Source organism: Thalia democratica, chromosome 4 (assembly GCF_965202585.1).
Source record: "Thalia democratica chromosome 4, ktThaDemo2.hap1.1, whole genome shotgun sequence".
Lineage (NCBI taxonomy): Eukaryota > Metazoa > Chordata > Thaliacea > Salpida > Salpidae > Thalia > Thalia democratica.
In genome coordinates this window covers 49,255,924-49,283,905 of record NC_139168.1, presented here as the reverse complement: position 1 = coordinate 49,283,905, position 27,982 = coordinate 49,255,924, and the positions used below count along the sequence as shown (strand labels likewise).

Genomic DNA, 27,982 nt, shown 5'->3' with positions numbered 1-27,982 from the left:
ACTGACCATAGATATATTAAGATAAACAGAAAAAAGTACCAACTAAAAAAAGCAATTAAGAAATATATGCATGCAACACAAGTTACACAACCAGAGCACTTTGTTTAAAGTACTTCATGTAAAATAATTTAAAGTTACTATTACAAAAAAAATTCAAGTTACTGTTTAAAAAAAACAATAATTTATTTTAAAACAAAGCATTTTTTAAACAACAACAGCTGTTTAAAAAAATCGGTTCTTGTCTCTGTTCTTTCACAAATATAAACTTACTAACATAAAAATATTAATTACTTCCTAGTTACTTACTAATTAGTAATAAACAACAACTTTTATATTGAAATAAAATGTTTTGCAAGTAACTAGGAACACAAAGACAATACATCTCACGAAATCTAACGTGGTCTACGAATATAAGTGCTCTAAGTATAAGAGCATCCAATATGTTGGATTTACTTCGAGACCACTAATAGAAAGAGTCAAAGAAGATAGAAAAGGAAAAACAGCTGTATCTGACCATATTAGTATTTGTAAAAATGAAAGAATAACTGTTAACAATTTTGGTATTTTAAAAGAATGAAGAAAAAAGTTTGAAACTCTGATCAGCGAAGCTATTTTGATTAAACATTAGAGTCCAATTTTAAATAAACAATTAACTAAACCGGTTCACCCACACATTAAGCATTTTCGATGGGTTATATATATACTTTTGTCATGTATAAATGTTTATGTGCATTGTTAACCTTATAACTGTAATTTGTAGTTTTTAATGTATAACTGTTAATATATATCTTATTACTTAATCTGTCTTATATATTTAGTTGTTTAACACTGAGGAAAAGACAAAACGGCGTCTACATGAAATAAACAAAAACTTGTAACTCTTTCAAACAGTTTTTGATTATTATTAACTTGTTTTTTCATCGGTTTTATTATAATTACTTATATTTTTTCTTTATTAATTTGTTTTTATTTTATTAATAGTTATTTATTAATTTTTTTATGAAAATTTGTTTATTCTTGAATCATTACCATCATAGGATATGTTTTATCTTGATGGTTTGTTTACAAAATGTTAGTATTTTTCCTTGTAGAAAAATTAGTTATAACTGTTATACTACCACGGTGCACAAAGATCACTGAGCTTTTTTTGAATCTTAGTTTATATTGAGATCATGAATTTAAAAAAAATCCTTATGAAGTTTAGCATCAAAGCCGGTACACAATGTTTTCTGCGCACCGGCTATGTATACTTGGTATTCAAAAAGTTCGATAATAGTCGAAAAAAACTAATTAGCCATAAAAATAAAATGCTTGACGGATAATGATAATACATGATTTTCTTCTTTTTTTAGGAGGCACGCATGCGCCAGTGTCCCACTACACCCCTGATTCTCACCCGCACAATTCCAACCATTAAAAAAAAAAGGTTTTATTTAGTTTATTTACTTTTTACTATCACTATTACCCCTAACCCTTGGTCGGTAAGCGGTTCTTGGAATTGATCGGGTTGGAATTGCGCAGTTCCCGAAATTTTATAACTTTACATATAAAAATTCTTTGAAATTGCAGGTTTTTTACCAATCCTGTACTATGGGATAAGGCGAAGTTCCTTTTAGTAGTATTTTTCAGTAGTAGATTAATTTCAAACAAACTTGACTTAAATAAATTTTACATATTTAATTAAGTTTGCCTTGTTTTACTTTTTTCAACTTAAAATCACGCATACCTTCAATACACATTATATATTTCAAAAGTTTAGTTTTTTTTTAATTTTAATAAATAAAACCAATAACGAACAAATAAAAGTGAGGTAAAAAGAAATCTATTCAATGTAAATCAATTTCACAAAAGTTTAATCAGTTTAAATAGTTATACAAAAACCAAAACTTTTGATATTGAGATTCTAATAGTAATTAAAAGATACAAACTTTATTAAAATTACAAAACTTAAAAAAACACCAAAAACATACTTCAAGTGAAGCAGTAAATATAAACTGCATACATATCAAACTTAATTTAAATGTGCTTCACGCTCATATAGTTTTTAAGTGATTAAAAAATTTAAAGCTCAGAAAATATAAAGTATCCATATAATTTCCTATAAATTTCTTGAAGTTAAAACTTAATAACTAATTCATTATAAAACCAAATTAAACTCACAGAGTTCATAGTAGAAATAAATAACAAAAAAACAATGAATGACGTAGAAATTAACAGATAAAAAATTCAAAAAAAAACTTCTGATGTAACAGCACCCTATAAGTTGTTTTTTTTTGTAAAAAATAAATTTTTTGCTTGTTATATATATAACCGCACTATAAATAAAAACAAAACAAAGTAAAATTAGAACGCAAATAAAACAACTTAACAAAATTAAAATTTAACTTTCTAAACTAAAAACTTGGCATTTTATAAAACTATATACATATTGAGGTCAAAAACTATAACCATAAAACCTAAAACTATTGTTTTGAAATCTCATAATTAAAAACTTACGTAAAATATTAACTCAAATAAAACTCTGATTATATAGAATAAACATTAAAAACAACTAATATCACAAGATTGAAAAGAGTTTTTTATTACCTAATTTAAAAATATTTACTTTTAAGCCATTTAGTTTTTATTTTTACACAAATCTAAGTTGTTTCATCAGGTATTAGTAGTTTTCTGAAAATTCAAACTGGTAGCCGATTCTCTTCTACTGCGTCGTAATTGCAACTTAAACTGCTGCGAAATACCTGTCATGAAAAATTTACACATTGTGACGTCATTGTGGTTAGTGCAGTGAAGCGTATCGCGGAGGAGTTTCTTGGAAAGTTGAGAGGAGTGGTTGTCGATACGGGCAAACTTGTAGAGTACTTTTGCAAAACTGAAAAAATAATAAAATTAATTAGACCAACCAGTTTTTATTCAATATTTAATTAGCTAAATAAAGCTGCACTTTTAGCAGTTCGCGAATAGTAAAACATATTATATAATATCATAAGACGTAATATTATATATAAAAAAAAATTACAACTTTGTTTACTTAGTTCGTTAAAAATCTTTATCTGTTGTAAATTCAAACATTAGTATCACAACTCTGAGTCATCACTAAATAAAATCAACCAAACATTATCTGAGATGTCTTAAAAATTTTACACAACAAATTAATCTAAAATAAACGGAGAGAATTAAGCAAAGTATTAATGAATTATAATTACAAACCAGTGTTTTTTAAAGTATGCACGTGTGCTTAAATACCTTACTATGCATTGAAACTTTTAGGAGTAGTGAAAGTATTCTATACATAATCAAATACAATGTACTATATTTTTTTCAAAATTTTTTTAGCAGTACTTTTTATGTATTAACAGAATACTTATATTTGAACACAAAAAAAGTTTACTTCATTACCAAGTAAGTTATATAACTATTTTTGTAATGGATTAATGTTGATAAAAAAAATTTGAAAATTTTTAAAATACAGCAGATAAGGACTTTTTAAATACTTATTAGTAACACAAAAATTTACGTACTTATTTTAGAAGTAAACTTAAAAAGTATAATTTCAATACAACAATAAAAAAGAAAATTTTTGACCTATTAAACAAAGTACTTAAGTTTATATTATGTAACTGTTGGGCTTTTTAAGCGGAAACTTGTGATTAGTAACTTTTAAAGTACATTAATGTAATAGTTCAATTTCTAAATTATCGAAAAAACTAAACTATATGTAGCAACTACCTTATGTAAGATTCATGCTAGAAACACTTACGTAAAACAGAATGCTAAGCAGTTTACTACTTGGAAACGAGCGACATCACATGACTGAACAACTAAAGACAATGAAGAAAATGCCTATCACGAGCTTAAAACGTGCTTAATGCTTTGCACTTAATTTTGCGATGGTATGAAATTGAATTAAATTATTTTAAAGTTAAAAAAAACAGGTCTTTCATGAAATATAAAACGGAAAAATAAAAGTATATTACTTAGAGTTTAATAGTTGGATTAACAAAAAATATTGTGTAACTAAAATAAATCTTGTAATGTATCGTTAATACCTTTAAAAATACAAAATAAGTTCAAGAGAATATTTTTTTAAATCCTTGTAAACTAAACTATTTTATTTTTAAAAATAGAATGACAAATTTTTATTATACTAATTGTAAAAATAGATCGTAAATATTTCTTAACTTTCTGTTTAATTCATACTTTAAACTTTAAATGACTTAAGTAAAATAAAATAAAAACTTTTAAATATTATAAAAAATAACTTATAAAGTTTTAAAAGCATTAAAATATATTAGTAATTATTAATAAGTTTATGAAATTAAAAAATGTTTTATATTTAGTATCTTATTTTAATTATAAAAAAAAAATTAAATATAAATTTAATTAAACTAATGATAAAAAATACAGAAAAATGTAGTAAGTTAAAAATATATTTATTTTATCATCACTTTTTTCAACTTTTTCAATAACTCTTTTATATAAATTACAATCATTTTAAATAACATCTTTGTTAGTAGAAAAATTAAATTTTAACTTAGTATCCCTTTTTTGTATAATTTAGCACAAACAGGGAATTAAAACAAAATAAAAATATATTGAGACATTACAAACTTTATCAGTGAATCTAATACGCCTCTTTAAAATTATGACAAGTTGAACAACAACTTCTACATTTGTAAAGGTTGTCAACTTTTTTAGCTCATATAAGTGTTAAAAAATCTCATATTAAATCACTTTCTATAAAATTTCTATAAAATTCAGAATATGAAAGATATTCAACTACGAAATGTGGAATAACTTATGAATACTTTTTACTATTATAAAAAGTATAATTGTTAATGAAATAAACAACATAAAATAAGTATCTAAAAAAAGTAAACTGAGCTTTAAAAATCAGACAAACATGAGAGTTTGAAAAATTAAAAATAACAAAGTAAAGTTATACTGACTTATCTTAATATGTTGTAAACTCTATTAAAGTTTCAGTCACAAAAATTTCTGTTGATTTAATAACCATATGTATGCTTTAACAAAAATCAGCTATTCTTTAATGAAGTTAAACTAAAATTACAATTAAAACAATAAACTTATGTTGTTAGATATCATGTATAGTTCTAAATTAAAATATAAATACCCATACCTATTCTCTCGAGTAATAAATAAAAAATTATAAAAGATCAGTTTTTAAATTTTAAAATATATACTCAAACAGTTTATAAGAGTAGTGACTTATTTTTAGTATTAATTTATATGACGGAGCATAAAAGTTAAAAAAAAAGTAACATTAAGTTTGACTTTTACAAGTATTCAAAAAACTACAAGCATGCTGCAGTGTAGCTTTATAATATATGTTGTAACATTTACAAAACTCACTTAATCCATCTCTCCTTGTGCACTTGCATTGCCTGGTTGAAAATGTTTTCATCATAGCGATCGCTTACTAATAAACTTTCCAGTTTGTTCAAGTAACTGGGCATTTGGTCTGTTGATGAAGGTAGGGATGAACTCACTTTGTACTTTCCCTCATCTGAAACATCCACTATCACGTGATGCTGCAAGTTATTTGTCACGTGTTTGGGTATTTTGACATCTTTTCCTATTCCTAGCAAAGTAGCTGCGTAGGAATTGACGTACTTCTGCGATGACGTTACAATTTTGTAACATCCAACAGGGAGCACAGAGGAAATGAGGCGTAATGCTGATGATGTCATAAGTTTTTGTGAGTTTTCCATCGGGTGAATCCAAATTAGTTGATTACCAAGCAATAAATTAAACATCATCAAACGAAAGTTGTAGGGACCCATCGCCTAAATTTAAAAAAAATTTTTTATAACACGGTACATTTTAAAATATAACTTTTAATTATATTAAATCTCTCCTAATTGAAATTTTCAGCACAACTTATTTTCATATACGTACTTTAAACTTCCAATTCTAAGTTCATATTTTGATATTTCAGATTTCAAAAAAAAAAGTTCAGTTTTAGTTAATAAGTTTAATTTAGACTTGTTAATTCAAGCTAAAACCCACTTAGGACTCACCATTTATATGCTTCATTCTTTTAAAAAATTAACCAACAAAATTTTCCTTTTTACTTTAGCTTGAGTAACCAAAAGCTTAACACAAAACTGTACAACTGACTTTCAATAATCTTTTTTAATAATACAAACATTTGAAGTCGAAGTTAATTTTAAACAATATACAAAAGACACTCAGTGCAAAAACTCAGATATAATTACAGTATTTTCATCAGTAGATACAGAGCAATACATAAATTAATCAATTTAATATTTATTGCACTAGTTGTAAAGATATAAAGTATTTAAGCCTGTTTTTACACAGTTAGTACAATTACTGGACTTAGTTAGTGATTATTATTTTTGCTCTTATATAAAACTTTTATAACACTTTATGGTTTTAGCTTCTACTATTTTTTGAGATATGGCCTCTCGAAAATTAGAAAGGTTTTATTTCAAGAAACTTAAAAAATTAAATAAAAAACTTATCAATTATATGAACAATGGTAAATTTATTGTTGATAAAAGAACAAATAAAATATAAAGATCTTTTATAGAAAAGAAAAAAAAAATATTTACTTAACTATTGAGTATAAGTTAAAAAGTAGAGCTAACTATAAGTTTTTATGATTGCTAACATTATTTTTAGCCAAGTTTACTATTGTTTAATTTTACAGTAGTATTATCATTTTTAAAACATGCATAAATAATTTCAAATAATAAGCTTAAAAAAAATTAAATAGAATCTATATAGTTTGTTTAAGAAAACTGGGTCATTAAATGATATATTTAATTTATTAAGCTTTGAAAACAAGCGAAACGTGATAACACTTAGTTACATCGAACGAAATTTGGTACTTTTTAATACGAAGTTTTCCAAAGAGGGCGACATATACTCTTTTCCGACAATAATCATTAATGTGGAACCAATTTCTCATACAAAAAGATACAATTTACCAAGCGGGCGATATCGCTCTCTTACTTTTCGAACTACTAGTTTTGTATAATGAACAAAAATTTAAATTAATAAAAAATAAGAAACTTTGAACTGAAATTTTATAAGAAAAAACTTTAAAGGGAAAATTATTTTGAATATTCATATAAGCTTATTTAAGTTTCATAAGACAAAATATTTACCTGTCTCACATCACGGAGAGATTTAAACGAGGAATTGTTTGGAGTTATTTCAATCAAACTCTTTATTTTAAAACTGTTGTCGGGTTCAACAGCAGCTTCTCTTTTAACAACTTCGTCTTCTAATGGGCTGCCATGTTGAAAACATTCTTTTAGGCGCTCTCTTGTCTTCTTAAGGACCCATGTGAAGCTCTTGTGCAGATATGAGAACAAATCTGCGTTTGTTTTCAATTCAATTTAGTTTAAATTGCCTAAATTTGCTTAAGGTTAACTGATAACTAATCTTAATATATAAACTTAATCAATCAAATTCACATATTTATTATTATCTGTTTAATGAATTAAAATAACTTTTAGTGTGACATGATTTTTAAACTAAATTAATACTCAAAATTCCAGTCTTATTCATTCCAAATTATGAAAGCTTTTTTGAAGTCATGAACCAGGCAAACTGCGGCCCGCAGGACTCAAAAACCAAATTCTATGGCCGCAAAGTAATTTTCAGCTAAACTATATCATTTACAAAAAAAAAGGTCTTTATGGTAAAAACTTACTAATATGCTCTCAATTTAATGACTAATCTTTACAAGTGCCTTTTATTGCATTATGTTTTTGGTTTAGAAGAGTTTTTATATAACTCACTACAATAATTCAAAAAAATTGCGGCCAGTGAAATCTATTTATTTTAGATATAAATGTTTATCTCAAGAACAATTTAATATTACTTTGTTCGTCTCGTTATTATTCAACAAAATTTAACAACACTTTCAATAATCAACATCTAAAAAGAAATATTTAAAAGTTTTGATGACAATCAGATATCTAAGTTATCAAAACAAATGTTAAAATTAGGTTGTTTTTTAAAAAGCTTACCAGTTAAATTACAAATTTGGGTGAGTGGTCTTGCGGTAGTCATGCGTTGTGAATGGTTTTGAACATTAGACATTATATAAGAACTGATAGAAGCACCGCAAAAATTGAATCTGCATTGTCTTTGGGCTGAAGTTTCTTTAGAAAAAACCTTCTCTGAACATTTCTAAAAATATAGTATAATTATACAGTACACTAAACAGCAAATAGTTTCAACTACTCTTGAAAAACATGTTGACATAAAGCAATTGAAATTGTCACGAAGATTAAAACTTTTGTGATTGCTAGATATAGTAAAATAACATCAAATTACTTTTTTTTTGTTAATTAACTTTAAAATCAAAAAGATATTTTTAGAACATTGCTGTTTAACTTTTTTTTTTAATAAATGATAGTTTTATATAAACTAATTAAAAACTAAAACTTTTCAGTTTGTATTTGAATATTAACTCTACAAAAATTTATTATTATAAGAACTTAATATTTTTATATTTAAAATAGACAAAACTAAACTTGATTATTATTAAATCATGCATAACTTAAGCGGTAGGAGAAAACAAAAGTATTTTATATTAACAAGTACTTCGGTATAATTTACTAGTATGTAAACCAATTAAAATTATTATCAAACCAGTAAGCATAATACGTCTTATAAAATGAAATTTTATATTCAAACAAAAAAAAAATCTAAAATTAATTATTGTTGACAAATGATTTTAAGTTCCCAATACAACTTTTAAATAATTGTGGTTATAAAAACTTATTTGAACTGCATATAACTACAAAAAACTTAAGGTTTTATTAAAAATACGAACAAGCAAGGTTTTGAAATTTAACTTTTCTTTTGCAAATTTTAATAAATGCTTCGAAAAATATTTATTTATTACCAAAGTAAACTTATTTAAACTACAATGTATTGAGAAATATTTATGTAGTATATTATTATTTTTTACTATACCACTCTCTAGATAATTTATATACTATATTACCATAAACAACATTGTTTAAGAGCGCATCAGTAAAACAAAAGCATAATATTTAACTTAACATAATATTTAAATTGATAAAAATTGCAACCCCTAAGTAACTTTACAACTAAACACGTGACTGCATCATATTTTAAATCACAAGACTAAGCGCGTAAAAACAGCTTGACTAATTTCAACTAAAAATTAAACAAAGTATAAAAAATATAATATGAAACTTTTGCTTTGAATTTAACATTTTTTTTCCTTTTTTATAAAAAAATATTTGTAACTATCCTTTAATTATACTGTTTTACTAAAACTAAAAAAACTAAAAATGTTCGAATGAAATTTGGTTTAATTTATTGTCATGATAAAAAGTTATGACATAAGCGGATTATTATTTTGTTGAACATTAAACTAACTTTCAATACTGTAGAATTTCCGCTTATAATTAATAAACTATCTAATTTTTCTTAGAATAAAACATTTAGACTAAATAACAATAAAACATTTGTAAGTATTATAAACAAACATTGAAAGCTTTAAAAGTATATAGTTTTTAACAAAAAGGAAAAACGTATAGAAAAATTTCTTCAAGATATTTGCTTAGAAAATTAAAAACTAATTAGTTTTTCTTTATACATTTGATACAAACAATGTTTTTTTTTTGTTTTAAATCATTTCATACATTGAAAAACGATAAGTAACACTTACAATAATTTGTAACTTAATATAAAATAGTAGTTTTTTAGTTCAGTATTTGAATAAAAAGTTTCAATAACTAACTTTAAGATATTTCACAATAGCATCCATACAGCTGCTGATAAACTGAAATGATTGCATCAAAAAAACTTTATCACTGGATGTGTAAATAAGTGTGTAAATTCGTTTGCTTCCTCTAGATTGAAAATCTTTTAATGAGAACAAATAGGCTATAACATAGCAGTCATTTTGTAAGCCAAACATAAAAGCTCCTTCTTTACTTGGACACACCTCACTTGTTAAGCTTGCAATAGATGCTTGCCTTAACAACTGCCTGTAACAAATATTTAAAAGTAGTTAATGAGCCATATAGTATACTGAGTAACCTGAATGTGTGGCAACCCAGGCTTATACTTAAGTTATTCAACAACCAAATTGATTGCGGACAGTTTATAATACTTTACCTTCTTTTTACAAACAAATATTATTCAAGTGTTTAATTGAACAACACTTAGACATGTTTTTTACAGAAAACTGTCTTAGAAATAGGTTAATAGTACACAAAAGTAAACTATACCAAACACCTACCACTGATTTTTTTTAATAAATAAAAGCAACATAACATAAAAATACAACCTTAAAAAGGTATTATTTTCATTTAAATTTAAAAAAATATTACTTTCTTTCGAAACACTTGTACATTTTCAGTAAAAAAAAATACATTATATTGAGAGAATATTTCCAACAAAAAGTATTAAAAATTTATATAGCAGATTTTAAACCAATAACTTTAATACAGAAGTTTTCATCAAACTGATAGTTTTGAAGAAAAAAAAAAAGAGTTTTGTACTAAACAAACCTTGTAATTATATTTGAAGCTTGTCTTGAGGTAACATAAGTAATAGAAAGGTTTTTATCATGGGTGACAAAACCAACAGACTTTTCACTGTCTTGGAGAGTAGGAAGTGATTCACAAAGGTCACAAGGATCTATATTTTTTGAAGTTGAAGATCTTAAAGAAGTTGTTGAAGAAGAGTTATCAAAGTAACTAAAACCTAAAACTTCATTTTTTAAACAATTGTTTTTATTTTCATCAGCAAGTGAGCTATTTGAACTGCCACCACTGGTCAATGATGGGCTGTTAGATGATGAGCTAAATCCACTATCACTTGCATGCTGAAAATGTTCGTTTTCATACAAAACTGTTGACATCTTTTGAGTAGTTAACATTACAGTAGGACCGTGGTTATCACAAAAGTGACATAATGACATAGAAGCCTCCATTCCTATGTATTGCAGTACGTCATTCACTTAAATATCCTTTAAGAAGCCAAGTAAGAAGAAATATAAGTGAACTCCTTGCTTATTGATTCATCTAAAATAATACAGTTATAGCTAACAAATAAATACACTGAAAACTAACTTAAAAAAAAGAAGAAGTATTTAACTATTACAACGTTAATAAATTGTAGAAATATTTTGTGTGACTTTGTGTGGGTATAGAAATAAGTAAAAAAAAAAATAATAATAATTCATTTGAAAGAAAATACTACTAAAACAATTTTGCTTACATAGTAAAAAAACTTTGTAGCTTATTTTTAATGTATTTTATAGTATTAAACAAATTAATAAAACTTGAAAGAAAACAATTAAAAAAACTTACATTTGCTTACTTGGTATCTTAAAGTGTTGAAAATGAAAGGAATTTCTCTTACAGGTGAAAATACAAAACACACAAAATACAAAAATATCTGTTAATTAATCTGAATTTTAACATTTATTAATATAGTTTGATTGGTAAAGTACATGTCTTACAATAATCTAACTATAAACAATGAACTTCACTGCACAATCAACAACAACAGCATCCAAGACAATCCTACGACCGGTTTCGTCCTTATTAGGACTCATCAGGCAGGAATAGTCGCAAGAAACCGCTGTTGTGATCTAACCAAGCGGGCTTAAGTTTGAAGTACTGAAGCGACCGTTTGTGGGTAAAGTCCAAAAAATTGACGCAGGTAAATCTTCACAGCCCAACGTCTTAGACATTGTCAGCTTAATGTGAGATTTTACTCTCCACGCTTGTTTTATCAGTTTTAGCCAGTATTTATTATGGCCATTGTCAACAAGTCGTCAACTTCGTACTTAAGCCCGCTTGGTTAGACCACAACAACGGTTTCTTGCAACTATTCCTGCCTGATGAGTCCTAATAAGGACGAAACCGGTCTCGTAGGATTGTCTCGGATGCTGTTGTTGTTGATTGTGCGGTGACGTTCATTATTTATATTCGATGGCATAAAACATCTCAACTTGTTGACGATGGCCGAAATAAATAATAACTAAAAATAATCTAACTAAACAGTATTGTTATAGATTTATAGCATTTTTTAGTATTAAATTGCGAGCTAGTTTACTGTTTTTGACATTAGGGCTATAGAAGAACCTAAAATTTTTTATCAAAATAACTGTCTCTTAAATGAATTTTTAAAATATAAAATATAGGTCAATAAAAAAATACTTTTAAATTTGCAAAAAATAATTTTTAAAGTGTTATATAAATATAAATTTACAGGTTCAAATACTAAATTTTAAACCTTGTTGTTTTTATTTTACAAATCTACATCAATCACTGAAACCAGTGCTTTAAAATAATTACTTGCTTTTACACTGTAATTTAAAATAGCTATAAAACCATATTCATTGTACCTTTGTAAGAGAAATAAATATAACAATCTGACTTTTAGCATATGAAGCCATAGGGTTTTTTATATATATGAAATAGTTTATTAGTTAACTAGTGTGTTTTTAATAATTTTTATTCTATTAGGTCTATTCTAAAACCTTTTCTACATAAACTGCTTCTAAGTTATTTATGAGCTAGATATGATAATAAAAACGTTTTGCATAGTACTTGCTTTAATCAACTGACATAATTTCTCTATGTTAAAAAAATTAAGTTCAACAGAGTCATTCATTAAGCTTTCCATAGTAAAATAGTTTGCAAATTGTTATTTTTATTGTATATTCTAATAAACTTGTTTTGTTAGCATCTATATTAGTAGACTACTAGCAAGTAATTTATGAACATCAGCTAGATATGACAATTTATAAAGTAAAGTTTAAAAGTTCATTTTCAAATTTGCTAACACAAGTTTATAAAAAAAAATTATGGGTGTAGTAAGCTAAAATAAATCTACAAACTTAATTTCAAGACTATAAAACTTAAAATAATGTTTTTTTTCAGTTGAAATTGGTGGTATTCTTAATTTTACCAAAATGTTTCTTCAACTAGTCTGATATTAAAAAAAATCTTTAATTAATATTATTTCAACTTCTGACCCTTTGATTAAGGAATTCAATAATGGTTGCAGATTTAAAATATTTTACTTGCTGAAAGATTTATTCTAATGGCTATAGCAAAGAAAAACCTTTTGTTTTATGATTTAAGATACTTTATCCATTATTTCATTATGCAGGGTTGCCAAAGGTTTTTAAGATTTTTTCAGGTTTTTAAAATTTCTTCTAAACTATTGAAAGTAAAAGTTTCCTTGGTTATTTTATTTACTTAAAAATGTCTTTTTTAGAGTTAAACATATTATTTTGTTTTGCTCTTTAAAAGTTTTGTCCATTTTAAGAATAAAAATAATTTCAAAGTAAAAAACTGTCTTAGACACTTATCATGTAAAATTATTAAAAAGATACTGTAATTTTACTTTAAAAGTGCGTTATAATAATAAAAAGTTCTAAATAATACAAAAAAGTTATTGTATTAGATATGTTTTTTGTATCTTATCAAAATTTCAATATTTTTCATGTAAACATATCTTGAAATTCAAGTTTTTTGTAAACTTTGTTGAAAACAAAAGTTTTTATTTATTTATTAAATTCCAGGCTTTTTTTGCCCAAATTATAAATTCCCTGGTTTTTCTAAGTTTTTGGCAACCCTGATTATAGTAATAATTATACTTCAGTTTGCTATTTAGCCTAGGAATAACTATATTAACTATTTGAATTTATTCAATTCAACTTTTGTAATAACTTTATGTGTTACTAGGTAGGAAAACCCTTAGTCATATAGATACAGTAGATTACTTATTTAATTAATAAAATATTTAAATGCATTGAAATTTTTGACAAAACCCAAACAAAAAGTTGTCTAATGATGGAAAAAATTTAAGTAAAATAAGTGTAATTAAAACTATATTTGGTAAAAGTAAAATAGAACTAATATTAAAAAACATACATACATTTGAATTAAAATTAAATCTTAGAAACTAATTGATTAAATTGTGTGGTCTGATGGCATAGGGATCCCAATGATGGCTTTGAAAACTTTCTGAGTTGAACATTAAAAGATGGTCAACACATATGAAGTAATAAGATACTGAATTTTTGTTATTGTGAATCTGTTTATATTTTTCAGTTAATCAATATAAAAAAAAAAAAAGCCAGATGAGCTAGTTTACATCAGTGGTCTGTGAGCAGCACTACGCACAGAAATAATTTTACTCAGTATAGCAAACTGATCAAGTTGAAAACAATTTTAAAGTGAGATTTTTTGTTGTTATCTATTATAAAAAACAGTTGTAACATAAGTTATAATAAAATGAGACACAGAAAACGTTTATGTTGTAGAGAGAAGAGGAAGTATGATGTTTTTCTACCATAAAAAAATATAAAATAAAAACAGTCTTTTTTAATATTATATATTTTCAAAGTTTAATGTGCACATAATTTACTTTTAAAAAAATTATTATGAACAGCTTTTGGAAAGGTTTAAGACTACTAGTTTACATTATGCTAATTATTTTAAACAAAAAAAAAAGTGTTGACTTTTTTTTAAGTTAGAAAAACATCAAAACTGACTCTCCCCTCAGCAACAATAAACGTTTTCTGATGGTCAAGTAAGTGAGTTTAAGCTTATCATGTGTTATTCCACCTGCCCTATCTTTAAATTTATTTTTTAAATTTAACCTTTTAATTAAAAACAAAACAAAATCATCTATAAACAAAATAAAAGCAAACTTTCATTTTTAACTAACCTAGATAAAACTAAAAACTAATCCTAACCCTTTATCAAAAAAACCCTGGTGAGACTTCTTTCAGTACTAAATTTTTCATTGAATGACATATTCAATTTAAGTTATTAAAGTGAGCTTAAAACAGTTGAAATAAAACTTGTCAAACTAAATGCATCAATAGATTAGTGAGTCACAACTTGTGACACTTGACAAATAATTGATTTAATTTTTAAATGCAGACTTTCATATATTATGCAAATATGTAAAAAAGAGCAATTACTCATGTGTGAAAGATCTTTGTATAAATTGAAGTCACAAGACATCGAGTTTAATACTGAATGTAATGTAGCTCTGAACACAGTTTTAACCCAAAACACTTTTATCAAAAAAGCGTTTTTCTCCACTTCGACAATAAAAAAAAGTTTTTGTAGATGTAAAAGTACGTAATACTATGATTTTAGTTTTCTCATACTATCTGTAAATAAACGAAAAAAATAACAAACTTTACGATGATGTGAATAATTATTTGTTTATTTTCAGGCTTTATGACTTTTATAATACCTAGTAACAAGCTTTACAAATTCTACTTTAATTAATTGTTCATTGAACGACAAAAAATAAACCCCAAACAAAGTTTAGTACAAGGACTTGGTGCATGAAAAAACCTAGGTTATCGAGTTATACACTACAATACAGATTAATAACTTGTCGAGGACATTTATAAACATCTAAGCGTATGTGAAACAATTACACCATTCAAAATTAAATTTTTTGAACGACAAAAAAAGACACTCAAAGTATTTTGTCCTAGGACCTGGTGCACAAGGAACCTTCCGGTTATCAAGTCGCACACCACGGATACCTTATAACGTCTTTACAGGACTGTATGTCTTGTCCAGAACTGTAACGTCTTGTTCAGGACAAAATGTACATCATTTTTATTACTGGATATATTATATATAGAAAAAATACAACCGAGATTAAACGTTTCTTATAAAAAAAATACACAAAGAAGGTTTGAAGTATGACAGAAAAAAAACAATTCTTTACAAACAACAAAGAAAAATATTCCAACATTTTATTTATTTAGAATGAAACATTTAAAATGTTTTAGTTAATTAAGTTTTTGTTTTCAAATTTTATTTAAAATTAATACAAGTATTTTAAAAGTAAAACTAAACAAACAAATTTTGATGAAAAGGTATAAAGATAATCATGTATTTGCTAAATGTTTACTTTATACATAAAGAACTGAAATAATCTACTCTACTAATAGTTGTAAAACTTTTTAAATTATAATTTTAGCGTTAAGAAAATTTAAAACGCTATACTAAGCTTATATTTATTAAATTTAACATAGAAGTATATAGTTTGTGTTTTAAATTAAATTTTACATTAAAAGTAATAATTCAATACACTTACATTTTAAAATTAGTTTAAGTTAGTATTTTTTGTACAAGAAACGTGCTTCTACAAGCAAGGAGAGTGAGTTCTGATGTTTTTTTATTAAAAAAAATAAATAAAAACAAATAAATAAAAAGTCAGACTTTGTGTCGTGCTTTTCAAGCTTTTTGAAATATGTTGTTTATAAAACGATAGAAAAGCGCTGAGAAAAGTTTGGTCTAAGGACTTGTTGAACATACCTTTCGACTCTTTTCAGTTATTAAGTCGCACACCACTTATAGTGTTAAAAGTTGATTACTAGAAAAGAAAGTTTTTGCTGTTAAAATTGATAAGATTCATTACCAAAGTAATTTTAATACTTTATTAGTATAAACAAAAACAAAAAAAAAACAAAAAGTTGTTAAAAAAGTAAAGTGTAATAAAATAAGACTTTTTTCATTGTTTTGCAATTATCGAGTATAATTATAAAAGTTTTTTTCGTACAAAAAATAAAAAACGAAGTACTTTTTTGTACTCGAACACATTTTGAGAAACCATGCTTTTTGATATAATTTTATTAGTTATAAATATAAAACAAATTTAATTAATATAATAAAAGTTTTATACTCAAAAATCTATGTTATGAAAAACTTTAGCATATTTAAAGTAAAATTAAAACACGTTTAGTTAAATTATCATGTTTAAAAATAATGTTTAAAATCATGTTTAAAAATCATTAAAATTAAAACATTAAATTATCATGTTTAGTTTGATAACTGTTTTGCTTGTAATTACATTGTCCAGTCCAGTTTGATTTTATAGTTAAAATTTGACATTAATTTATCCAAGCTAGTTTAAACTTAAAAAAAAACGAGAATATTTGTTAGCATATATCATTAAAATTAAAACTTTTGCAAAAATGTTTTCAGTTTTTTAGTTAATGCTATCATATTTAAAAACCTACAAATAAATACTTTTGGCTAAAACTCATTAATAATAGAAATATTTTTAGAAATCAAAAAATTTATTGAAATATTTTATTTCTTTTAAAATTTTAATTTAGAATGTAGTCATTCTGATTCGAATCAAGTCATGTAAGAATATAAAAAAAAAGAATAATCTTTCAATTTCATTAAAGGCCTAGGAACCAATACATGGTAAAAAAAAAACAAATTGAAAATTAGGATAGAGAAGTGTTATTGAACATTTTTAAATATTTTATCAACATTTAAATATTATACATAACTAAAACTATAAGTATAACACTTTAAAATATTTGATTAAAACATAAAAAAGAATTAGCTTTTGCGTGTTGAACTTGTTTAAGTTTGCTTATAGATAATAATAATTTACTTATAAAAATCAAGTACTTTAAACTAGATCCTAATTTTTTTTATTTTTAATAAAAGTTTACTAAAACTCACTGAATAAAAACTAAAACAAAGTAGAAACTGATATCACAAAAAAGAAAATAAAAGTTGTGCACGTTTAAGTTTTAAAAATTAAGGACTTTAAAGAAGCTTATTGAAAATCAAACTATTAAGTTACACTTTGGGTATTTTATACTTTAAGATTGGCAATCAAAGTTCTCAACTTGAATAAAAGGAGAATGTTAAGTTACACTTTGGAATTTTTTTTTTCCATACATACCTCAAATGCCTAATGTCGATGATAACTGATATTAAAGTTTATTTTTAGTCACACATTCATGTTTTGAAAATCTTTTCTGTTATGTGTATACAGTTATACTTTTCTACTATACATACAGTGTTGTCCTGGACAAGATGTTAAAGGTATTCGTGGTGTGCGACCTCGATAACTGAAAAGATCTTCGTGCACCAGGTCCTGGAACCAAATATTTTATGCTTTTATATGTCGTTCAACAAACTATAATACTAGTTAACTACCATAAAGCCTGAGTAGCCATTTTTACTCATTTTAAAATTAAAGTTACCTACCTCTTGATATGCACTTTGAACACAGCGCAAAAGTGCATAGCCAACTGGCAGTACGCACTCAGGAAATCCTGGTCACTATTTACTTAAATTAAACCAAACACAAATACTTTAAAAGCCACTAAAATTTACTGATTACTATAATATAAAAGATCCCAAAAACAAAACATTCACCACAAAAACAAAAGACAGAAATAAGTATAAGTTTAAGTGATGCTGTCACAGGGACCTTTGAAAACAATGATTTTTTGCGATTAAAAAAAAATTTAACATTAAAGCCACACATAAAGATATTGAGGAATTTTTAGGCATAGATGATGAAAAAGTCAAAAGTTCCAAGAAACAATATCAGAAGATGCAAACCGTTTTTTGAACAGCAATAGTAAATTAAGAATATAATATAACATCAGATTAGGATGAGCTAGTTGATGTTGGTAGCAACAGTCATACTTTCAAAGCTGAAAGTACTTTTGATAACGTTTACACAAAGACTGTCATTCTAGAAGAAGAGCTGTCTTTAGTAGAAATGCAAGTAGCTGCCGGTAAAAACAACGAAAGAGAGCTAAATTAGCTTTTAAACATTTCAGAATATATTGAAAGCAATTTGCAAATAAAAAAAAGTATCTGATATATCTAAATGACAAGCTCCACTAACAGACATGTTTCAAGGGGTAGGTATCAAATATGCACAAAGGAACACTTTTGTTTAAAGACTTTTTTGTACGGGTTAAATTGTAAATTTTATTATAATTGATTTATTAATTTTGTTTAGTTATATTTTTTATTATTACCATAACTGTTACCTGTAATCGTTACCCTTTGTCGGTAACTTTTTGTTTTACTTTACCTTATTTTTTAAGAAATTAATTTATATTTTATACTTTTCAACTATCACTGTTACCTCTAACCCTTACCTTTGGTCAGTAACTTGGTTTTTATTTATTTTTAATGCTTGTTATAGTTTTTTCAATAATTACAATTTGTTTTTTATTTTTTTTTATTTCTTTTTTGCTATTACTGTTATCCTTAGCCCTTACCCTTGGTCGGTATTTAAAAAAAAATAATCCTTTTTGTTTTTTGTTTTATCACTGTTATTTTTAACCCTTACCTTTGGTCGGTTTTTTTTCAAATAATTTATTATTACTATTTTTTTTTACTTTAATTTTTTTGCTCTCGTGCAAAAATGGCCCTTCGTGCAAAAGTGACCCTTGGTGCATATTTGACCCTTTGTGCAAAAGTGTCTTCGTGCATATTTTACACGTCCCCGTTTACAAGAGCATCTAGTTCTAAATTAATTTCAATTACATTGTTCATTATTTTCGTTAGATAACTAAAATATATTATAACTTTTTATATGTTTTTTATATTTATGTTTCAATTATTGAGTATGTAAATGTCTATTGAATTGATCCTTATTTTCGTTTGTCTAAATTTTAACATAAAGCTAAAAATATTCTTTATTCCAATGATTTAATGATTAGATATGCAAGTGTCAATTGCACTCTTATTTTTTATTAAACGAAAAAAAGCGCTAAAAATATTTGGTCTTAAGACCTGGTGCACGAAGAACCTTTTGGTTATCGAGTCGTACACCACGGATACCTTTTAACGTCTTGTATAGGGCACTGTTAGTTTTTATATTATATAAACTGTGATGTGTTTGTTTTAAATATAGCATTTGATGTACAACTTTTGAGTTGATAACAACTTTTTAAGACTCCTTTAGTTTTTGTTTTATGCAACTTTAATACATAAAAAATATTTTAATATATAATAATCCTGTACTGCTACTTTCAGGTATCGTTTTTTGGCTACAATGTGCGAACTGAACCAGTAGTGCATACTCAAGCGAGAAGTTACTTAACATACAGAAAAGATAAAAATTTTTGCATTAGGATAACATTTTTGCTTATAAACTATTTTACTTTGAACTGAACAATAAGTAGTAAAGACATTATTTCTATTTAAAACTTTCGAAACAAAGTTATAACAAGAGCTAGAAGTTCAACAGCTTTAAAAATGATTGGCCCTCAGAAGTGTCCAGTATACTTAAAACTTCCTTACCTTGGAAAAATTTCTGAGAGGTTTTCTAAGAAAACTTCAGAGGAAATAAGCCAAGTTTTCAGCTCTGTTCATTTATGAACAGTTTTGTATACTGATCGACCTCTAAGTGGAATTTACAAAGACGTTTCTCCCACCCATGAAAAAAGTAACATCATCTATAAGTTTAGTTGTCACTGTGGTAGTGACTACGTGGGAAAAACATCTCAAAGGTTTCATGTAAGAATCGATCAACATGTTCCGAAAGTCTTGAAAAAGTGGTTTGATGGCCGTTCTGAGAAACCAACTAAAAAATACTTCTCGGCGATTGGGCAAAATTATAAAAAGGACAATTTTTCAGTCTTAGTGAGAGCGGAGAACTCTTTTCAATTGCATATTCTGGAAGCCTTATGTATTTAATTTTTAAGGCCCAGTTTATGTAAGCAGAAAAAGTTCGTTTACTAAACTAGACTTTTTAAACCCTTATATTAGTAATTTTAAAGTAATTAGTTTCTTGTTAAACTTTATTTTTATGCATAGTTTTAATTTAAAATTTTTATCGCCTCTTTATTTAGATTGTTTTAATTCTACCGAGTTTTATTAGTATACCAAATTTGTTTAGCACTAGCACTTATTTAATTTTTAACATTTGATTATTACGTCATTTTATATCTTAAAACTTTAAACTGCAGTATAATTTTATTTCAATTTGTATTCATTCCAATTCAGTAGGAAACTATTTCTGACGAGTCCTACTTGAAAGTACTTAAATAAATTTAAAGAAAATGAAATGTATTTTGTTAAACATTAAAGTTATAAAGATACTATCTTTGAAACAACAACTTAGTTATTTACATTTAAAATAGGTGTCGGAAAAGTGCGGCAAAAAAAACCTTCGGCTTGCAATGTTTTTCTTAGTCAAAAAAAACTTTTATTAAACCGTTGAAATAAAATTTGATGTGAAATTTTGTAACTAGGATTTTAATTAGATAATTAGTAATAAGTTGTGCTTTACTATTGCTTGTATCACATCTTTTTTTGAAATGGTATTTTTTCTTTCTTAGCTATTTTAGTTATTATAAAAGATTGCAAACCGCAATTTTTTTTTTTAAATAATGCTGTTCGCGACCAAACTTTTGTAAGAAAATTAAAGATTTTAAAAAGCTGTCGACCCCTCAATTAAACCAACAGCATATTTGTAAAACTCGACAAAAAAAGTTTTACTAATATTGGATTTTTTTACAAACAAATGGAATTTAGTAAGTCGCGGGCAGGGGATTTGTGTTTAATGGGAAACTTTAAGTCCTAAAACATGGATCGAAAAGTTCTAATGTGTTAAAACTTTTAGGTAGAAAGAAACTTTATATAATTCTTTGTTAGATATTTAAAGTACGGAATTAAACGTTTTTGCGTTTACTTTATGAAATTTAAAGATAACTTAGATGATTGCTTAGTATTTTGCTGTTTAAAGAAAAAGTAAACAAATATCAGTTAAAATATTATTTGACACTAAAACTTACTTAACTCTTCTTAAAATTAGTAGACTTAATTGTTAAGTCTTTGTACATTTATCTTCATACCTTTAAAATCTTGAACTAAAGAGATCAATTTTTATTATTTTATGTGTCTGTTCTTCTAACTTGTAAAAATTTATAGCTGTAAATTTAACTTTGTTTCGAAGTCAAAAATTTTAACGTCAAATTTTCAAAATTACTATTTTTATTACCTACGATGTCTGGTGATTGAATTAATTAAATTTTTTACTTATTGTTTATTGAAAAATTGTAAAAAAAAGGCCATTCAACTTTACTTTATTAAATAAAGTACAACAAAACTAAATGTAGGTAGTATTGATTTTAGTTTGAACTTTGTAATTTGCAATCAATTTTAAACTAAAATATAGCTTTATGCAATACAAGTACTACTTGACTATATTCGTATAATTCAGTTGTAGAACGTAAATAATTTTTGTAAATGCTAAACAAAAAAAAATTACCTAAAATTTTACATGTTTAACACGTTATCTAAATCTAAATTCTACCAGGTATAAGTATTAAACACTTTTCTTAGTTGATATGAAGCCTTATAATTTTTTAAGTTAAAACCCTATAAAACTTTAGAAACAAATATAAAAATATATTTAAGAATTTTACTACTATAAGAATTTTTAGCGACAAACTAAATTTTTTCAACTAAAATATTGTTTATTTACTTTACAAGCGTTTTTTAATATAGAATAGAAACTTTTGAACTTTTTAACGCCGTTTTCGTTTGGTTTTCAATCTTTAACAAATCTACATACCAAGATATACAAAAGTTTTACAGAAAATAAATTGGGTAATTCAACTTATTCAATAAGATTTAATGTAGATGTAACAATTTTTGTAATAACTGTTGTTTAAATATCAATTGTCAACAAAAATAGAAAACAAAAGAGTATCAAAATAAATCATAAATTGAATTTTTCAAATTGTTTAACTAAATAAGAATAGAATTAGTAGTAATAAGAGCAGCAAAAGAGCTTTTAATTTTTTATTCGAAATTTAACAAAAACGTACTAATAATTTTCTAAAAACAATTTTTCAATGAACAACAGTATGCAGTTTAGTTTTAGTGAAGAACTTGAACAAATAGAGGTATTCGAGTAGCTTTATTTTCAAAAAGCCTAGTATTCAAAGTTTAAAAAATGTTTAAAATTATTTAAATCTTAAAGTTAGAAAATAAATACAGCAATACTTCACTTAAGGCAATTTGTATTTGTTTCTAACACTGATCTAACTCTAAAGTAACTATATGTTACTTTTGTGGTCAAGCACTTATAATGCATTTATTTTTCTATCGCAAGCTATAAACTTAAAGACGACAGTTGTCTTATACATTCAAACTTTAAGTCTATTGTACTATCAGCCGAACGAATCTTTTTTGATTTTTTCTTTTTCAGATAAAGATTCCGAGTTTGTCTTTTGTCTAAATCTTTCAAACTGTAGAACTAATCGTGCACATCTAAAAATAAAAGTTAATTTAAAACCATGCTACATAAAGCAGCTAATAATTTAAGTTAATTATTATGGGAAATGTAAATATTAGTAAACTAAAATTCTGCTCGATGTTCATATTAATACAGTTGTTTTTATATAACGTAAGTGTGTTTGAAACATAGCTAATCCATATGATCGTCTTAGTTTCAGATACAATTTTTATAAGTTTTATAACTATTGTATAAGTTTTAAAACTTTTTAAAAGCCATCTTAATGGGGTAACAATTTTGATGTAAATTTTCAAACAAAAAACGTTAGTAAAATTAAGCTGCTGGTAAAAATTTATTAATTCAAAAAAATATAAGTTTATTAAAAAATCTACTTAATTTTCAAAGTACATAGCAGAACTTTGATATGATCTGGTTCACATTGCGTAATAAAATATGTAGTTTTAAAGAATAGTTAGTTAGTTTTTTTTTGTGAAATAGTGTACAAAATTAAAAAAAAATTGTAGTATAAAACATTAAGTATTGATGGCTTGAAATTTATCTTTTTACAATTTTTTAAAAATCAAAGTTCTGTTTTTGTGCAGTACCAAAACTCTTGTAGCAGTTTTAACTTTTTTGTATTAGTTGCGAAACATTGATGTAATCTGAATTTTTGTTGTAAGACTTAAGTATTTAAATTATCATATTTTTATAAGTTATTTTAAATAAAACAAATTACAATTATTATCTAGTTTTGTTATACACAGACATTGTTTAAATTAGATTATTGTAAAAGTTTTGGGCTATAACTACTGATAAAACTAAATCATAAGTAACGATTAAATGTTATACAGTCTACTGCCCAGAAATGTATTTTCTAATGTAAGTAGTTTTAGTCCATTTAAATTAAAAAAAAATCAAAGCTAATTTAAAAAAATATTTTAGTAAGTACAGTTGTTCAACATGTGTCTATGCTACATTTTTTTGTTAAACAACTGCGCAAGCTAAACACTATGTCTCAAAGGTTTTGAAAAAAATTCTATGTACCGGTTATTGTTATTAGACCTTAATTTAGCTATGTTTTTTGTCAGATTCATTTAAAATTTTATTAAAAGAAACTAAAAATAAAGTGTTAACATTTGTTTGTTGCAGCATAGTTAATTAAAAATAAAGTTTGTAAGTTGTTTGGAGTTTAATTTATTCTTTTAATAGTTTTAATTTCATAATCTGATGATAACAACATAAGAAAACAATATTAAAAAACTGATACTTACTTGTTTATTTTTGTGTTCGACAGTAGTTTTGTTATTATCATCTAACTAAGACGTTAAACTTACTAGAATACTAAAATTATGAATTTTAGCTTATTAGCTTTTAAACAATTGTCTCCTACTTCATATATTGTTTATTGAACGACAAAAAATACGCTCAAAAGGTTTGGTCCAAGGACCTTGTGCACGAAAAACCTTTCGGTTATCGAGTCATACATCAGAACAGTTTAACGTCATGCCCAGGACATATAATAAATTTAAAAACTGTATTTGGTAGTAAGTTTTTTATTTTGTTAAAAAAGTACAACGTGCTTACCTTTTTTCTAAATCTGATTTTAAGTCAGGATCTAAAAAGGATGTTTCAGATGAGGTACTTGATGCCTAACAAGTCAAAGTGTTACTTTATTAAGTACTAAAATGTATATAGAACATAAAAGAAAATAAGATTAAGTATTTTTAACACATTAAAAACTTTTTTAAGTAGTACTATAGAGTTGTCAATAACGAATAATACTATTATTTATTTTATATAAATTAATTTTTTTTCTTTATAAGTCATACTTTTTTAGTAGTTTTTCGGTAGAGCTAGACAAGTAGAAAATAAACTCTTAAAGTTAAAGCTATTATACAATTTTTTTTAATTTTTAATTATTTTTACAATGTCTATTAGCTTTATCAAGTTTTCAATAGTTAAAAATCTGTACTCTGCAAGTTTTTTTAATAACCACCTTTTTCAGAAGTCTCAAGAAGTATTTTTAAAAGAAACCTTGCCAAGCTAAAAAAATTGTGCATAAAGTTGCAACATTATTTAAATTGAAGTTATAAATAGATATGATGTATGTATGAAAACTGCTCTTTTGTTTAGAAGCAATATCAAAAGTATACAAGCCTTATTAATATAATTAAACAAGTCTTGTAGAGTCAGTTTTGAATACTGGTGAATAAGAAAGTAATATTAAAAAAAAAATTGTTTACTGTTATTATTAATAAGTAACTTGAAAACATTTTTGACATAAAAGTTTTATGGTAGTCAAATTAAAGTTTAGAATTTTGATGTAATTAATTTTATTATGTTATTAAAGCAATGGATACAATTTGAATTTACAATTTAAAATTATAAAAACCTTGCTAGATTGCATTTTCTTTTTGTAAATGTTAGCTGACGAGTCTTGACATATGGTGATTTCTTTTGCAAACTTTTCTATTTTAAAACGCAAGTCCTAAAAGTTTTAATCATTTATTAACTTAAACTATTCGATAAAAGTTGTTTTGTATTATTTAAGTAGCAGATTTACATAAGGGATTTAGCATACAACAGTTTTTAATTAAAATCTCATTCTTATCGTTAACAATAGTATTTAATCTAGAAGGTGTCATTTATGAACTGAGTTTTAATAACAAAAACAACCAAAAATTATTATTTTATCTTCTAAACAGAGGTCGATAAACACTGCAGCCCTCAAAACAAAAACATGCAACCCGCGATATACTTTTCACCATACAAATGTACCTTTTTAAAACGATCGAAAATAATTTTGTTAAGAAAACCGACATTGAGGCTAAATTTAACAAATAGTAATTACTGGAGGATTTATTATCTATTACTTTTGATATATTTACCGATTAAGTTATTATTTCTACTGGTTGCTAAAACTATTATATGCGGCCCACGACCAAGTTTTTATAAGAAAATTCACCTTTTTCTTATAAAAAGCTGCCCTATCTAAAACATACACAATGTATAAGATTTACTAATTTTTTATTTTATTTTAGCAAACTGTTTTGTTCTTTTTTTTTAGTTTACTAACCTGCATAGTTTACGTAATTTTAGATCGTATTAAAAACCTAGCTTTCGTATAAAAGTTTACGTATAAAAAACTAGATATAATTGTACTTTACGTACGTTTAGAGTATAACTTAAATTATTTCAAACTTTTTTGTTGAATTTTTTTCTAATAAAATAGGCTAAGAAATATGTTTCAGTAGATTAGAAATTAGATGCTTTTATTCTTAGTTTTTTTTAATTTTTTTAAGTTTATGTACTTCTATCAAAGTTTATGAAGCTTATTCAAAAGTGTGAAATAGAATTTCAATAAGTTGAATTTTTGAAATGTTTAGAGATTTTTACTTTTCAGAAAGTTATATTCATACAAATACTTTCAGTATACAGTTTAAATAATTAAACAAATATATATTTTTAATAAATATTATAGTTAATTGTTTTTAAGTTCAGTATACTTTATAAGCATAATATAAAAAAAAGATCAATAAAAAAAGTTATTACTTCCTTAATCACAACTTGTAAGAAACTTTAAAGTTCAATCATTGTAAAAATAGTTTAATTTTAAAAAACTGTACGTCTTATTCATACTTCTGAGAAAAGATTTAAAGTTTGATGATTTTCAATTTTCTTTAATGCTTCCAATATTTCAGATTCTATGGCATACTCTGAATCCCATTCATAGTTGTCTTCCACGGAAGAGTTGTCTTTCGTCTTATTTCTGTTTTGCCATCGTAAAATAAAAGTAGAAAGTTGTGTTTGTTAATAAATACATGCTTTGCTAAAAATATATCAAAACTAGTTTTTATTAAAAAAAAAGTTAACTTGAAAAAAGAACTACATGTAAGCTTTACCTATCTTTTCGGTTAGCAATTAATGAAGAAAACCCAACTGGTGAAATTGAAGTTGAAGAACTTGCTTCTGAAACATTTGACTGGTTTGACAAACCTAGAATTTAGTATTTTTGTAAAAACGATGCAACATTAAAATCAAAAAATTTATACACAATTAAACTAACTTTATTTAATTTCAATTAATGTTATTTTCTGTAGGTTAGGGAATAGGTTAGAAATTTTAATAAATAAATTTTCTACGTTGTAGTCTTTTTTGTTTAATATAAAGATATCATCTACATATCTAAAGTAATTAAACAGCTTATCTGTATTCTTAAATAAAATGGATTCAAAATACCAAATAAAAATATTCACTAATACAGGACCTAAAGGACTCTCCATGCCGAGCCATCAGTTTGTCTATAAATAAAATTGTAAAGTAAGAATTAAATATTCTTCACAGACATGTATAAAATGCTCTTTACTACTTCTTTGGGGGTAATAAGTATGTTAAGATTTGATTTGTAAAGTTCGTTGGTACAAATGTTAATCGTTTCAATAAGTAGGACACTGGTAAAAAGGCTTTTATCAATGTCTTTTACTTGTTATTTTGACATTAAAAGCCTTTTAACCATTTTCGTCGGGTATTTTGAATCTATTTTATTTAAGAATATACATAAGCCTTTAAATTACTTTAGATATTTAGATGATATTTTTATCTCATAAAAAAAGACTACAACGTAGAAGATTTATTTAAAAAAAATGTTATTTTCAGTAATATAATTTGGTCAAAAATCTAGTTACACACAGTTAAAGCTAGTTTTTACCAAACTTTACAAAAATCTGCATAAGTTAGCCTTACAAAACTATAACTCTATCTACAAGATGGAAATTATAAAGTGTTTATTTATATGTAATTATAGCTATAATGTTAAAGTTTAAACTAATAGTCGTTTACTATGTTTAAAATAGTATAGAAAGTGTTTTTCTAAAAAAAAACATAAAAATTTAAATTAAATTACAACATCTATTATTCAAAAACA

General features: G+C 25.1%; 1 protein-coding gene across 1 annotated transcript; it reads right to left on the bottom strand.

Moving 5' to 3' along the window:
* Positions 1 to 1,810: 1,810 nt before the first annotated feature.
* On the bottom strand, positions 1,811 to 11,725 carry LOC145833918 (folliculin-like). Its single transcript, XM_082941188.1, has 7 exons — positions 11,355 to 11,725; positions 10,551 to 11,066; positions 9,776 to 10,025; positions 8,025 to 8,187; positions 7,155 to 7,366; positions 5,374 to 5,807; positions 1,811 to 2,872 (listed from the first exon to the last, which is right to left on the bottom strand). The coding sequence occupies exons 2-7, from the start codon at positions 10,973 to 10,975 to the stop codon at positions 2,653 to 2,655; spliced, it is 1,704 nt and encodes a 567-aa protein (XP_082797314.1). The 5' UTR covers positions 10,976 to 11,066; positions 11,355 to 11,725; the 3' UTR covers positions 1,811 to 2,652.
* Between the last annotated feature and the right edge of the window lie 16,257 nt (positions 11,726 to 27,982).